General features: G+C 36.2%; 1 protein-coding gene across 3 annotated transcripts in view; it reads left to right on the forward strand.

Annotated features, from left to right (window-relative positions):
• Positions 1–16,592, forward strand: part of LOC114646179 (growth arrest-specific protein 2) — a 181,875-nt gene that overhangs the window by 73,811 nt on the left and 91,472 nt on the right. For all 3 annotated transcript variants that reach the window (XM_028794212.2, XM_051923140.1, XM_051923139.1), the window contains 2 exons: positions 4,287–4,428; positions 14,076–14,139. In XM_028794212.2, coding sequence (XP_028650045.1) covers positions 4,287–4,428; positions 14,076–14,139 — 206 coding nt within the window. The remainder of the gene's footprint in view (positions 1–4,286; positions 4,429–14,075; positions 14,140–16,592) is intronic.

Here is a 16,592-nt window from a genome sequence, read left to right on the forward strand (position 1 = left end):
CCGCGTCGGTGGCAGGCGCATGTCGATCTGTGGCACTTTGTTGACACGGTGGCAGCAGGGAGAGCTGCTGAGAAGGAGATGCTGCAACTCAAAGAGCCAGCATGCCGCCGCACAAGGAAGAAAGGAGGCAAAATGGCCGTGAACCGGAAGTCCCTTCCTGTGACAGGCACGGGATTGGACGGTGTGTCTTGTGTGCCCGCCAATGAGTGGATGGAGGCGGGACCAAGGAATGTCTGTCTCATGCCAGGGAAGAACCCGATTGGGCTGGAAGAAAGGGCCCACAGGAAGCAGCCAGCGTGTGTAGCTGACGGACAGGTAAGCTCACCGCCGGCTGTCTTCCTGTCTTTGCCTGGGGCCCTGCGTGAGCTGGAGGAGTGCCTTCACCCCGCAGGGCCTTTATCACAGGTGCTACGTGCCCTCCGGGCGGAGTTGCTGGAACTCGAGAGGAAGGCGGTCGCGTTGGTGGAACTGCTGCGAGTTGCGACAGGATGGTGCGATGCTGTAGTCTTCAGCCGGAGCGGGACGGCGGGGATGGTGAGTAAAACCGACCCCGTAAAGCATAAAGGAGAGCCCACCAAAAAGGACCGTGATGTGAATGATCAGAACCGAGTAGGGGGTTCTCAGACAGTTGATGCAGCGCTGAGAGCTGTGCGCGAGATGAGGGGAGAAAGACAGAGAGGGCTGTCAGGAAGGGGGCTGATGAGTGCCCTGGGTCCTAGTGCCCTACGCCGTGAGCCTGTGGTGGTCTCACATCGTTCTGTAGGGACACAGACGGGATTGGATCCGTGCGTTTGCCATGTGCAGACTCAAACTATCATTGGGTCCAAGAGGAAAGGGAGGAATCGAGGGGAGAATGCAAGTTCCTCCGACAAGAAGGGACGTGATGCTGGGTGCTCGGACCACCCTCTGCGGAGGCAGAGGGAAACCCCACAGCCGGCTGAGGTGACGGGAGCGCATGTGGTCCTGTCCGGTGTCCCAACACGGGGGGCACGGAGGTCCCGAAAGGGGGGCCGAGGTGGCGAGCCCCGGGGTGTCGGTCAGAGGGGGGAGTGTTGCCTGTGTACGAAACGAGGAGACGCCGAGTGGCGGCGTCAGGGCAACGTCTCCGCCCCTTGTTCTGGTTTCTATTTTGCAGGACTGGGCCCTGGAGTGGAGCATGTCGGATTCCTGCTGAGGAAGACCTGCCCTTGCAGGACGGGCCGCTGGCCCCTAGGGGTCTCAGCTTGTGGTGGGGTACTGTGGCACGCGGCTGAGGGTGGTACCCAGCCAGGACGCCCAAGAGGACCGGAGGAGGGCTCACGCCTCCTCCAGACCAAGAGGGGGTGACCGCCATGGTTGCTGTGGGGACCATGGGTACAGAGCTTTGAAGCTTAACCCTGTAGGGGCCCGTGGTCACCGCCAGGGGGCGCCCCAATGCCTGGAGAGCCCTGGACCTCAGCACTTCTGCCACACCAGGAAGTGCTGAGGGGAAGAGGAGCAGGGACAGTCGGAGTGCTTCCGGGGATGCAGCCAGCACTTCCGCCACACTGGGGCGTGTCGGTGGAAGATTGCCGGAACACACCTGGAGCACATCCGGGGGACTATAAAAGGGGCTGCCTCCCTTCATTCAGAGCTGGAGTCGGGTGAGGAGAAGGACGAGGTCTAGGAGGAGAGGCAAGGAAGGCGGCCCGAAGAAAGTGAAAGGCATTTGTTGAGGGCCTGGACTGAGGGTGATTGGTGCTGCGGCACTGGGTTATGCTTCATAGACTTGTACATAATAGCTGCAAATAAACGTGTGTTGGGTGCAAACATCATGTCTACCTGTCTGTGTCCGGGGCTCGTTCCACACCATATAAATATAACTTTTAGAATAAATGTACATTATATAGTCTCCAAGCACAAAAAATGAATTTATATGCCTTTGCATATGTAAACCTCATAATAATAGTAATAATGGTGCTGTTGAAACACTTAGAATTACTGGAAGTGCAATATTCTGAAATCGTATTTAGGAAGGATTTTCATAGGTGAGGTGTTATACACTAAGAAAACTGCCTTTACACAGTGCTACAAGTAATAATAATTCTTCAAAAACTGCAATGTTCGCAAAAGTTTCTGTACAGTAGTCATGTTCACAAATATGTATTCTCTCATATTTAGTTGCCCTTGTAGTATACACATTTTTAAAACAATGACCCCAATATATAGTTTCTATGGATTGAAAAGCATTGTGATTGATTTTTTGAATCATTGCAAAAATGAGCACAAAGCAGGTATGCTTTAAATGCATTTACATCTAGGCTTAGTCAAAACATTCAATAATTTGCCAGTTCTCTTTGCAGCACAGACATTATTGCAGTATTAAGGAGATAAAAGTAAACCTTTTAAAAAACGGTGTTCAAATGCATACATTTTAAAAGAAGAAACATGAAAACAGTTTTCATTGGGTGCTGTTCAGTTTAAAGTTACAGAAATGATTATAATGGACAAAATAAGAATTATGTACAAAAAGTTATACAAAGAGAAATAATATACACAGAAATCATTGTATCCATGTATATTTTTCATATAAATATTTTTTATTATTTAATGTCAGTAATTCAGTTCAATTTAGGTTCTTCTTAATATCCCATTGTGCAATACAATGAAAAAGAAAAGAAAAAGAAAAAAGTAGTTAATTTATGAATACAAAACATAAAGCTGAGACATAAATCGAAGAAAATCATATTATTTTTATTTTTGTTTTTGTTTAGCACTCTTCACTGAGTGTAAGATCAGAGTGCTATAAAATGTTCACAGGGTAAGTACAATTACAAACTTCACTAATTACATGATGAACACACACAAAGATAAAGATTAGGTAAAACATACAGTGAAATATAACAAACTGAAACTGAAAGATGTGATAGGATCCTAAAAATGTTTGTTCTTTAATATTATCAGTGAGATATGTACAGTGTACAACATATTCATTTATTTGGTATAAAACATACAGAAAAAACATGTATAAATACAAGGTCTGTCAAGAAATCAATAAAACAGTTGTTAAGTACACTTTTGTTGTAAAAACTGTATTACACATTACCCCTGTCTCCTTCAAAACAGATTTCTTTTGAAACAACACACTGTCTTCATTAGTCCATCCATCCCTGGAATCATTATTCAGCATTTTCTGCTCTGTGACTCTTTAGATATTTTCCTACATTTGAAAATGGCATTCTTTTAGGCAATTCCTAAACTTTATGAAAAGAAAAGCATTGTGCTGTGACAGATCTGATGAATGCAGTGGCAGTGGATGTGATGCAATTTGCACGGAGGCCAGAAACATGGTTTCTGACAACACACAGTGAATGAATGCATTACATCGTGGAGGATCCACATTTTGGCAATTTAGGTTGAAGTCAGTATTGTGCCAATAAAAAAGTGAAAAAAGAACTTGAATCTGTATTAAAACCTTACCTACATATGTCTTCTTATAACATTTAGCTTTTGCACTGTACCTCGGTGATTTTCTACAGAAAATGTGATGGAATAATTATTTTTGTGACAGGGTCAGCAAGGCATACTGTTAGTTATTTTAATGACTATTTGGAATACAAAAGATTAAGTAAGTTGTAAGAAGTCTTTGTGTGTCCAAGAACAATCAAACCATGGGCTGCTAGGTTGTTATAGATACAGAGGTGATACAGCACATTTTAAAAAATCTACCTTATTAATTTCACAGAACCTGTAAATGCAAGGAGGTTTTAATTGCATCACTATACATTACTGAAATTCTTGTTTGTTAAATCTGTTCTGCCAAAATTGTAAATTGTTTTTTTAGAAGTAGCTTGGGCAACAAAAAAAAATCAATGTAACTCTCTTTTGTACAAGATGGAGTGTATAAAACATTATTTTACAGCACTTTTTAGCTTTCATGGCCCCAGGTTTAAACGGGCTTTATGGAAAAAGTGAAGTGTTTTCTAATATTGACTACATGCAAAACTTAAGAAATTAACTATCAAAACTAATTTTCCTTTTTTGCTAAGTATCACATGTCATGTGTGAGACTTGATCTCAGTGTGTACCCTCTATTGTTAGTATAAACTTTGATATTTGGGTATAACTCTCATTAGTATACAGAAGGCGGTTTCAAAGGATTATGCTTCTTAAAGACAATAAATTAATAATAACTTGATGGATCACTTGAACAGTTCTATGGAAATTGTGCACTGCTAGGATATTTATGAACATTATGAAAGCTAGCGGTTTCAGCACAGCAACTTTACAGGTGACATTTTGATTGCTTCTGCTTTCTACCTTTTCAGGATGCACTTGTTAAAAGAATACCCTGCAAGACCAGCGCCCCCTCTGGGTCTTTTTTTGCCCGTGACAACACTGCCAACTTTCTGGCTTGGTGCCGAGAAGTCGGGGTCGGGGACACTTGCCTGTTTGAGTCAGAGGGTTTGGGTGAGTGCTGAATTTTATGTGCTTTAATTTTGCAGTTGTGTAACCGAAAGTTTGAACCAAGAAAATACATGGCAAGTACTTTACCCTCTAGTAATGTAGTAAGCCTCTTTTTATGCTGTGGCTCCTATATAGTGCATGCATTTCAAGGTTTTATTTTATTATGTCTTATGATATATGAGCAATATTAATTCTTTATGTATTTTATAATGATTTAACATTTCTGTCACACTTCAAAGGCATACAAAGCTGTGAACTTGTATCTTTAAAACTGTAAAGAGTTATTGTGGACCTTAAATACAGTACTGCTTACTGTATATAAATATTCCTAAGATTCAGTTTTGGTATTTTTCATTTTCATCTGTTGAACTAAGTACAATCAGAGCAGATTCCTTCCATGATTAGACATAATAATATTTATATAATAAAAATACATATTTAATTAAAGCTAAGTGTGTTGCTGCTGGTCACAAGTTATTCAAATGTAAAATATATTGTAGGAAAATTTGAAGCAAAAGTAAAATCCTAAAGCAAAAATAATGTGCAATTTGTAATGGATTATGAAGTGTGCCATGCTTGAGATCACCCTAAGTATTTATGGCATGAATAAGTAGTAGTGACTATAGAAAAAAAAAAAACTTCTAATAAGCTGTGATTAATGGTTCACTTTATATTAGAAAGTAAGCCATAACAATGCTGTGTTATATAATTTCTTAACATAAAGCTATAAATGACCATTACTTTGTAAACTATGCATTCAGTGAAAAATATCAAACTATAGATTAATAATAATAATAATAATTCTTTACATTTATATAGCACTTTTCTCACTACTCAAAGCGCTCAAAGTTAGCAGTATACTCAGTGTATAGCCCCCCGGTTTCAATGCGACTCCAAGCAGGAAAGCCTAAGAGTTGAAAATTAGTTGATACTTCATATAAATATTGCCAGCCAATCAATGCACATTATGAAATAAAGTTACCTGTTCTACTATATTGGTCTCAATTTAAAACCTGTATGCATATCCCATTTAATTTGGCCTTCTACCATTTGATTAATTTGAAGTATGCCTTATTGTTTTTTTTTTGGGAATACAGCTCTGATGTACGTATAACATTCTTTTAACTTTTAATTTTGTATTAAGACAATTTACAGTACTTCATCATAAGCACTTAAACAATAAGAAGATGCAGCATTACTCCTGCAGGAAAAAATTGTTTTGATGTGGCTATCTTCTTAAAGCAGTCAAAATGGCTTGGATAAAATTACTCTACTCTAGCTGTCAGTTTTAAAGTGGAGCAAAAAACAATAATGCGGCTAGGGATCTGTTCCAGCATTGTCATGGAATGGAAACTGGGCATTTACTGTACTTTTGTAATAACAAATTCTGCAATTATTGAACAGGAATTATATGTTGATTTCAGCTGCACTCGGGTCCCAATCCAGGTAGTTCATTGTGTGTTGGGTACAGCAACCAGTGCTCTCCACAAACCAGTATTTATTTTGAAAAACTATACTCTGACATCCAAATGTATCCTTGAGTCATAAAAGATAACATTAAAAGTGGTTGACTTCGGACAGAACACAAGTTTTTAAACTGGTATCTGCCTTCTTCCCTCACCCTGTTCTCTTGAATCAGGATGTATTGTTTTGTGATAAGTATTCAAAAAGATTGGCCAGCATTTCATAGGTTTAAAGGTATAAATATAAATAGAAAAGATGAGAAATGTGACACAGTGGAGTGAGTAAACGGATTTATACAAGACAAAGCAAGCGATCAAAGTCTTAATGTGTCCATAAATGATGCCCTCTTTTCTGTCAAAGCTGATATTTGGTAAAGGCACAGGCTGTTGACACAATAGGCTCCTGCAATAGAGATGAAAGGTTTCCTTTATTTTCTGAGTGATTTGTCAGCACTCTGATGGAATAAACTCCCAGCTTTGTATAAAATCCTCCAATAGCCTTTTGACAGTTCAACAGAACACTTATCTCCCACACAACTGGTTCACTTCTATGGTTGGAAAGAGAAAGTAATTCTTTATACTGCACAGCTGAATGGGATTTTCTAGTTTCTTATGACATGTCCTATTTTTGCTGTTTGGAAGTGTTTCCTTTGGATACTGCTAAGGGCAAAATCAAGTTAGAAAGGGAATGCTGTTCTTGAGCAAGTGAAGTGACTGGTAGATGGCTTCCAGCACTACTTGTTTAAAGAACTAAACTTATTATGGGTTTTGGCATGACTTGAGAACAGCCTTTGATATTACAGTCACATTGTTGGTACTAATCACAAAATCAGTGTTTGCTTACACATTTTTAAAGAAAACAGCAGGTGTACAATACATATTTGAAATTCTTGGTGTTTACATTTCATTCTACAGTAACTAAATTTGCAAATCGTTTTACAAACTTTCTTTGCTATTTGTGCTCCAATTCTATTATATGTTATGGAAGAGTAAATATTTTGACAAGGCAGAAGTGGATCAAGGTTATCTGGTACAAGGAGGAAAATGGACAAATGACTCCAAGTTGAAATGTTTCTATTTAAATATGGCCATTTGAAAGTTTCAGATTTAATGAGACTATCCAGGTTAGCATTAAAGGATAATGCAAAGATGGAAATCAATCCAGAGGCCATAGACTATAAAAAAAACACTTGTGCACATTATGTGAAAATTATTTTTTAAATATCTTATTAAGGGTTCAAAAGGCTCATGATACTTAAGTATTCTATTTAATTAATTGGCACACAATTAATGGATAAGTTTAGCATTTTCTTCACAATCATGGTATGCATTAATTTGCAACATGAAATATTGTTCTAAAGTGAAGCATTTTTTATATATTATAAAAAATTCCTAGCTTGCTCTTGCACATTAAAAAAAATGGAAGTGAGGGGTACTGGGGTGAAAATGTAAAAACAAAACTTACTGAATACATTCACTTTGAAGCAACAAAGGTTTCAATTTAAGAAAACATGCCTTATGCATTTCTGAGGTATGGTTGTGACAACAAAAGTTAAATGGTAGGAATAAATTTTATCATAGATTCGTGGTACTATTTTCTTCAGGTAAGGATACATTTACTATTCACTTGTCAGCTCGCAGTGCCTGTGGTGGGTGGAGTTTTAACATTTTCCATGGACACAGCCCTATTTCTGGCATACATATGGCAGTTTATTCCCACCACTCAAAAAAACAATGTTGCAATTTTTTGCAAAGATATTGAATCCTGCTGCATGATCTCTGTACACATTCCGTATATACTCGCAGATAAGTCTGGACTTGATTTTACCATATAATTTCTGGTATTTTATAATTTCGGTCATAAAAGTCAAATGCGGAAAACTCACGCTATCGGTCCAAGAGATTATGATATGCTAATGCCCATCTGAGAGAGTAACCATGGAGCACAGTTTTTTTTTTTTTTTTTTTTTGTTTGTATTGTGCCTACATGACCACACGGTAATACCCAAACTATTCCAAAGCAACGTTTGCACTGTTTTGTGTGTCTCACACCCTCATACACCTTTATCGTAAGAGCATCCCTTATCTGCGATGGAGCGTTCGATCAGAAGAAAATATGAAGCTGGTTTTCAATTAAACGTCGTTGAAATAGCAAAAGAAATTGGTAACTGCGCTCCTGCAACAAAATTCGATGCATCAGAGAAACTGATGTGAGATTGGGGGAGGCAAGAAGATGTAAAAAAAAAATGTAAGTATTGCATTTTTGAACAGGCATATAAGTTGGGGTCTGATTTTATGATCGATTTTTCGGAATTCAAGACAAAGACTTATACATGAGTATATATGGTATGTGCTTCACTAGTCTAGGGACAGCTAATGAGAGAAGCTGAGCATTCAAACAAGTGGCAAGAACTAAAAAGACGTTATAGGCATCCATTGTTTTAATCAAGTTAGTATTTTGTAAATTTAGTTCAGATGCTTTAATGTAAGCAGAGTGGTAGCACAGAGCTGCCATTCCTGCCTCACAGCGTGAGGTTTTGAACATTCTCCCCATTTATTTATGGATTGAGTGTGCTTAACTTTGTAAGTTTATCTGTTGTAACAATGAATACCAAAAAAATTTCAATAATACTTGTCAGTTACTAAAAACTTTAGTCCTTCATGGAATGTACAGTAAATTATATCCATCCCCCTTTTCTTTTATATAGCTTGTTATAAATGAAGGCGTAACAGACCATAATTCACATCTGAATAAATGAACATTTAATAATGTCAATAACTGTTTCTGGCGATGATTTTTCTAGGTGAAAAGTGAACGTTGGAAGAAACTGTGCTTCCTTTTAAAATGGATTAGTCTCCAATTTTTTTTTTTTTCGTGTTTTGCTTTTTTCCTTCTTAAAATGCCATTTTTTTGCAGTATGGGTGCAGTCTTAAGGCACCCATCAATACTTGATAACACTTTTGGCTTGAAAATATGGATGTATTCAATAAGTTAAAGGCTGTTCTTTTCACTTTCAACTCCAGTACAATTCAGCTGTTTTAAAAGAAATGAGCAGGCTAGGTATTTTTTAAAATTTATAAAAAAAAATGTTTCAAACACAATTTTGTCTGTTAAATTAATATATGGTATACCATGATTGTGAAGAAATAACTTAGACCTGAAAATACTGAACTTTAAAGGAATTCAAGAATCCTCATGTTGTAATGGAAAAAAGATAAATATGTAGTACAATATAAAAACATAGTCTGAGTAATGAAAAAACATGTTTCCATATAATGAATACATTGAATTTGAAATCTGTAACAATCCTTTGGTCCATTTCATTTACATTCCAATGCTTGACAACTTAAATTGCTGGTATTTATTAAAGTATTTCTTATTTAAACTTTGTATTTTTGAAATAGGAGAATCCATGAAACACCAATTAAAATGAGATTGTTCTTTTTTCATTCTCCCTGTATCCCTCCAGTAGCATGATAGGAGCTGATGGAAGCCTTATAACCACTGGAGAAGTGCCCTGTCCACAGAGCAGCTAAGGTGGATTGGTTATTGTGTGTGCATGACCATGTGTGTCTAAACATCACTTGTCTAAAATGTGTTGTCATATCACTTCTTCTGCCTTGTTTGTTTTTTCCATTATGTCACATTTTGGTGGAAGCTAAAATTTGTACTTAAATTCATTTTCATACATAGGTGTGGTTTTGTGATGCAACCATCAATTCTATTACGTTTAGAGGAAGCAAACTACCTGCTTAAACAAACAAGTTAAATCCAGAACATGTTACTGTTCAACCATAAGACAGGGTTTTGCTTAAAGTTTCAGATTTTTTTTCTGTTCCTTCGTTGTTTCTTTTTATTAATTGCACTGGTTGCAAAGCCATTGACATATATGAAGGCAACAGTGAATCTCATGGAGGTTTCTGATTTAGCTGTAGGTATATTGTGTGTCATAATAAATGGGGATTCTCTTTGTTCCAAAATCTTTATCCAAAGCACTACACTCAGCTTGGCACAATGGTCTTTAAAGTATTTAGTAGGAGGAGATGGTGTTATGAATGATGCAGAACTTGTTTTTAAAAGAGATGTTGTGTGTAATTGCTGTTCTTATTTCCGTGTTCATTCATATTTTTATACCTCAAGCTGTTCAAACAAAGTCTTAAAAGAGATTGTTTGGATAGTCTTCATGTTAACACTAGCTGGGTATACACAACCAATTTGTGTAATGCATGAAGTACAAGAGTAAATCAAAGAGTAAAGGTAATTTGAAAATTTTGTGCATGGTAATTGCAAGAGATAGAAGCTGACATAGTACAACATATTTGTGAAGGCTTAGGAGTAGTTTAAACACATGCAGGACAGCATTCTTCCTTTACTCTAGTCAAAGCCAAAGTCAAATGAGTGTGGATGCTCAGCTCCTGTATTACAACATTGTTCAACAACACATTGTAGTGAGATTTCTTAAGGCAGAGGGAGTGAAACGTGCTGAATTTCACCAAAGGATGTTAGCTCAGTATGAAAATGAAAACAGTAAAAGTTTATGAATGGGTAGAAAGGTTTAAAGTGAGAAGAACAAATGCCTTCATCAGAGAATCAGAGAAAACCAACAGTTTATGTTATCCACTATTGATGCACATTTGAGTATCACTTACTGTATGGGTCTGCACATGCCATAGTGAATGATAACTTGGGGTACCATAAGGTTTGTCCATGATGGGTGCCTAAACAGTTTACTGATCTGCACAAGGTAATGTCCTTCGCTCAATTTCAGTTGATTTCGCTCCCTCTGCTCAAGGAAATCTCACTACCATGGCGCATCGTTCAACAATGGTGCAGTTCCACAGTGGAACATCCTTGCTAATTTGACCTTGGCTTCAATGGCAGAGTTCTGCGCTGTGCGTGTTCGAACTACCATAAGCCATCACGAATGTGTTACATTGTGTCAGCTTCTATCTGTTGTAGTTACTGTGTAATTTTCAAATTCCCTTTACACTTGTACATGATGAATTGTCTATTTGCATTACATGTATTCACTAGTAAATAAAGTTCACTTTAGCCTAACATTCTGTCACAGAGAGCCAATATGCGATTTTATTGATAGTTGTATATGATTTTCAGCTTTTAGAACCATGATGAACTGTTGGTAAGCCTATTCTATGGCACAAATTCATTTTTTTATAATCATTAAAAAACATGTGCACAGTAAGTGTAACACCTAAGCAGAATAAAATGTTGGCCTCCAATGCATTTAATTGCAAGTTTGATGAACAAACCTTCCTTACCAATTTGTTACAGGCTTTTTCAGGGAAGGAAGAGCAGTTACTGTTAGTGTAATTTTTTCTCAGAGCTCTGTGGAGTCCTGCCAAATGGTTTTGCTCTTTTTTGCCATTTGGACTTGATTTGGTTTTTCCTTCATACTATTTTGCATAATAGCATGAGAAATATATGTTGTAAACCATAGAAAGCCCATGTTTTGATACCACATGTTACCTAATGTCCTGTTTCAGATTGCATATATGAGATGTTTCAATAAAAGCCAGTGTAGTGTTTGCCAGAGAAGTCCTGAGGGCCCACATGGTGGCTGTCATTAAGGGAAATATCAGTAATATTACGAAAGTGAACCAAAATCATATTAATTATATTTATACATTTTAATTGCTGCTTTGTTAGTAAAATATTAGTCATCTACTGTGGACATTTAAGCTGGACAGAGCCTCTGATGACTGAATACTGTCATATGTATAAGGTGGTATTATTAAGGGATTCATGTCTGAGAACTACTGGAAATATGACACTTTTTAAAGAAATAATTCTGAAATATGCCACTAATCATCTCTGTTAACATTTATCAGAGTTTGTCCTTCACCAAAGGATATGCTCATTTTCAGGAAAAATGTTTGCTTCTGCTCAATTCCAGTTGAAAATTTCATGGGATACTTTGTTTTGGGTGTTTAGACAAACCCTGTTACTCTGGGTACTATCTCATCCTTCCCTTTCATTTATGCATAAACACATTTTAATGAAAATGTGTACCTGTAACTTGTGGAAACTGCTGTTGAGTGATGATAGGATGAAACTTACTAAACAGTTCAGGGTGGATAGTGGTGTGGTGAAAGGTTTTGGAAGACCCCGATTGCAAAGATACATTTAACTTTTTTTTTTGATAGTCAGCGTTTATAGCGGTATATGCAAGCTATTGCAGATTTTTCATGTTTGCATCTGTTTGGTTTTTTTGTTTTAAATTGATTGGCTTGCATAAAATATAGAATATGTGTTGCACTAAGATTTTCCTAAAGCATACACCATTTCATATGTCTTAGTGCAATAGCACATTTTATTCTTAATTCCACTGATTCTAAAAATTTCTCCATCATAGGGTATATGGCTCTCTAGTACATTTAACACTGAAATTCAGATTTTTTTGCATTCATTCATACAGTTTTTGTGACAAAGATGTCTTAATGTTACTTTGTGCAGGTCACCTAAGCTGTTTCATTTATGACTGTTGTACACCAAAACATCTTTTGCATTTCATCTAGTGCCAGCCTTGTAAAGGTTTTACAGATCTCTCTCACTGTGAATTTGACCATTTTTTTCTGAGTTTTACAAGGAAACAATTGAAACATTTGATTAAATGTAACCATGTACAACTAGTTAGCATAACTTTCATACAGCTTTGGATCAGTTACTCAAGACAGAGCAATATACAGTTGGGTTCTGAATGCTTTTATAAATTTTGCTGGAAGAAGATATAATAAAGCAAGATAAAGTTTACAAAATAAAGGAAGAGTGCTAGAATAACAGAGCTGGCAGAAATAGAATAACACATAAATAAATTAAAAAGTGTAATGCATAATTACAAAAAAAAACACGTGAAATAAAACAGTATCCAGATTATATGAAAGACACAGTTTTCATACTAATATTTTTCTTTGAATTTTCAGTTATTTTACTACTTCTTAACTTGTTTCAGATATATTGTATGTTATTTATTTTCATAGCAGTCTTTTCGAGTTTCGAGCTATTTGTCCATGAGTGTACAGATGTTGTGTTTACATTGTCAAATTAGTTACAAATTAGTCAGTCAGTTAGTCATTTTCCAACCTGCTATATCCAAACACAGGGTCACGGGGGTCTGCTGGAGCCAATCCCAGCCAACACAGGGCGCAAGGCAGGAACAAATCCCGGGTAGGGCGTCAGCCCACGGCAGTAGTTATAAATTAAGTAAAGGATAACATTAAGATTCAATTTTTCATATGCAGTCAGTCCTGTGATTCTATTATCAGTCTGATTTAATTTAGGACAGATTTGTAATATTTATGTCATGTAATGTGTTTAGCGGGTTCCTGCTACAGTTTAATCCTATTAAGGGTTCAAATCTGAAAGTTCAAAATTCCCAGTTCTTGTGCAGAGTACATACAGAATTGTGTAACTTACCTTATTAAGCTAAAAACATTTTTTTAGTTCTTTAATAGTATACATCAGTGAAGGGGTTTGTTACATCACTTAACCTTTTCTAACAGTCTCTTTTGGGCTGCATCGTTCATTTAGGAGATTCATTATATTTTGTAAGTATTTTAAAATTCACAAACAAGATACAGACATACAATTTCAAATTTGAACTGGCTTTTCACAAACTGTATTATATAGAAATTCTTGGAAATGATTATTGGATCATTAATGTCACATGTACAGAGTGATTATACCATGAAACATCTGTCTTTATTATCTGAAATAACTACCTTGTGATCCTCACCATGTAGTCTCAAAGCATATTTCTTTCTTAACATTCAGTGACAATTCTTAAAATTCAGTTTCAAATGAAATTCCAAACCCTCCGGAATATGGACTATCTAATACATGTATGGGAAGAATTTTCCAAACACATGTTTTCTGTGTTTTCTTTGTAAAATGTAACAGAATGCTCAGGATGATCTTCAGAAAAGGTAACCCATATTGAAAAACTCATTGTTCAATACACAAACCATTGCTTTTCTTTTCAGATTTGTTCTGAAAGTTTTTTTTATCTTTTGTTTATAGTTTCACGTTAAATAATATATGCTTAACTGGTTGGTTGTGTTATTGATGTACAGTATGTTTATATTATTGGCTTTAAACAATCCATTGATTTCTTCTTTGTAAAGTCTGTTGCAACAGTTATTAATTGTTTAGCTTTCTTTATTTCACAGTCCTTCATAAGCAGCCCAGAGAAGTGTGTCTCTGCTTACTGGAACTGGGAAGAATAGCATCCAGGTAAAAAAAAAAAAGTAATAATATATAGAATAATATTTATGTATGTACTGTGTGTGTGTGTGTGTGTGTGTACATAATTTATGAATTTGTAAAGTATACATGCATGTGCAAAAGGAAAAAAAGTTACGAAGTTTTGACTGTGTAGAGTTTATCAAATTTGTCTCTATCATTCAAACACACATGATAACAGCTATACAGGCAACACATTATGCATCTAACCTTCTTTTCTGTTTTTTTAGTATGGGAATAACCCTTACCTTTATACATGTACATGTATATGACATGTTTTCATGGAAAAATTATACCTCAACATGCTTTTAATATAGTACAAGAAAAATGACAATTACAAAAACAAAATAGCAATCCAAATAAATATGTAGTATACAGTATGTATAATCCTGCACATTCTCTTAAGTTTTTCTATCTTAATAGCCCCTTTTGCGTAAGGAAGCTGACATATTTTTTTCTTCTACAGCAAAGGTAGCCTTTTAAATGTTTTTAAAATAAATACAATAAAATTGCAAACTGAGCAGACATGTGGTGCAACAGATGGCATGTATGACTGCTGTGCTTTATTGACCAAGCTCTTTCCATCATGGCTTGTCATCTCAACTGAATGTAAAATTTTCAGACACTAGTAATGTAGGAAAGCGATGTTAATATTTTAGAAGCACAACCCTGCTTGTTTAGGAATGTTAGCAATAGGCCCATCTTCCAAAATAAATAAATGTTTCAGGCGGGCAAAGGCACATCTTGTGTGCAGTTGTTCAAATAATAATCTATTTAGTTTATGTTCTTTCACTCTACCGTGCCATGCAGCGTCCATGGTTGAAGAAACCGAGTGCTGGGGTTTGACTAGGTGGACAATGAACTATCAACCTCCCCTTAAAAGAATTTCAGTATGGCAGAAGCCCAATAAGTGATAGTTTTAAAAGTATTCAAACTAAAACTAGTGTCTTCCTGTTATAATTATATACTGCTGCCTGGCACAAAGGTTCTAAAGTCTTTTATTTTAACATACTTCTCATACCAAACCAAATCTTTCACAAAATAGATGTGAACTGAAAATATTAAATTTTCTGTGATACACACAAAATTCCTCACAGGAAAAGCAGTGTGGCTTACTGTGGTGAGTGATAGGTATATGCTGGTTGGATTATGAAAAAAGAGAAACATGTTTTGTAAAACTTCATGTCCCCATGCATTAATGAAAGACAGAGAGATGATAATGTGATAACCAAATGTTTATCAGATAGTTTTAACATGCTCCTAAATATCAAAGAACTTCATCGTTATGTATACATATTCATGTTGACATGAAAGATGTCAAATTTATTTTTTCCTCATTTGATCTGATTTTTAAAAACAATGGAGAGAAGAAGACCTCACCTCCCCTGGAATAATACTAGAAATAGTAGTACTAGAAATATTAGAAAGATTTTAGTGTTTCAATCTTTTCCTGTCATTAAGAGCAGATTGCTTTAAATGTTCAATCTTATCATTGCTGAGGGCTATTTGAAACAAAGAAACTACATTGTGACATATTGTTTTGAGAAAGGAGAATGGTGAAAAAAATGAAGAAACTAACCTTACTAATTGGTAATAATATTTATACACCTAAATCTATAATATGTAAGCAGAATGAAAGCTCATCCCAGGCAATCCTCAGAACATGTTCATGTATTACATAAATGACACACAGTATAAAAATATTTTGCTTTTTGTGAAATGTGAATTAAACAGTGGTTGTCTTTGTCATAAGAGGCAATTCATCGGTTCAACTAACTTAAAACTAATCATATAAAATTTCAGACATATATTCCTCCTCAACAGTTATACATCTCCATTTGCCTCCTAAGAGCTATATCATCTTGGTCTAAGAGTTGTGTGATACATTGAATTTCCCCTGTGCAGTAAAAAGCTTGGTCACTTGCAGGGGAGAGCCCAAAACTATACTGTCATATCTTGGTAGAAAGACTAGTTTAGATAAAATCTATGATAAATCCTTGCATCTTGATGTTTACCTTCATTTTGCAGTCCACTCTAGTTAGGTATCCCGTAGCAGGGTACCATAAAGGCTAATCTGCAGCAATTCTAAAGAAATGGAATTTGATTAGTACCTCAACACACATTTCCACTAACTCACCTCTGAAAATATCAAGGACAACTTAATTGAAAGAAAGCATCTTGTTGATTAGTTACATGAGACTTTATTAAAGGAGATGAAAAAATAGCATTGGGAGTAAATAACATGAAGGGAATGTATTTGTATGCTCAAGACTATAGACAATTGACAAAGTAAATTCGAAAAGCTAGTCAAAATGTGTTGACCCATATAATGGTTGTTAAACTGGCTGGACATTTTATTGTTATCCATCAGAATGTATTGTATTCCTTATTGCACTGTAATCTCTCTCTCTCTCTCTCTCTCTCTCTCTCTCTCTCTCTCTCTC

Source organism: Erpetoichthys calabaricus, chromosome 2 (genome assembly GCF_900747795.2).
Source record: "Erpetoichthys calabaricus chromosome 2, fErpCal1.3, whole genome shotgun sequence".
In the NCBI taxonomy this organism is placed as follows: Eukaryota; Metazoa; Chordata; class Cladistia; order Polypteriformes; family Polypteridae; genus Erpetoichthys; species Erpetoichthys calabaricus.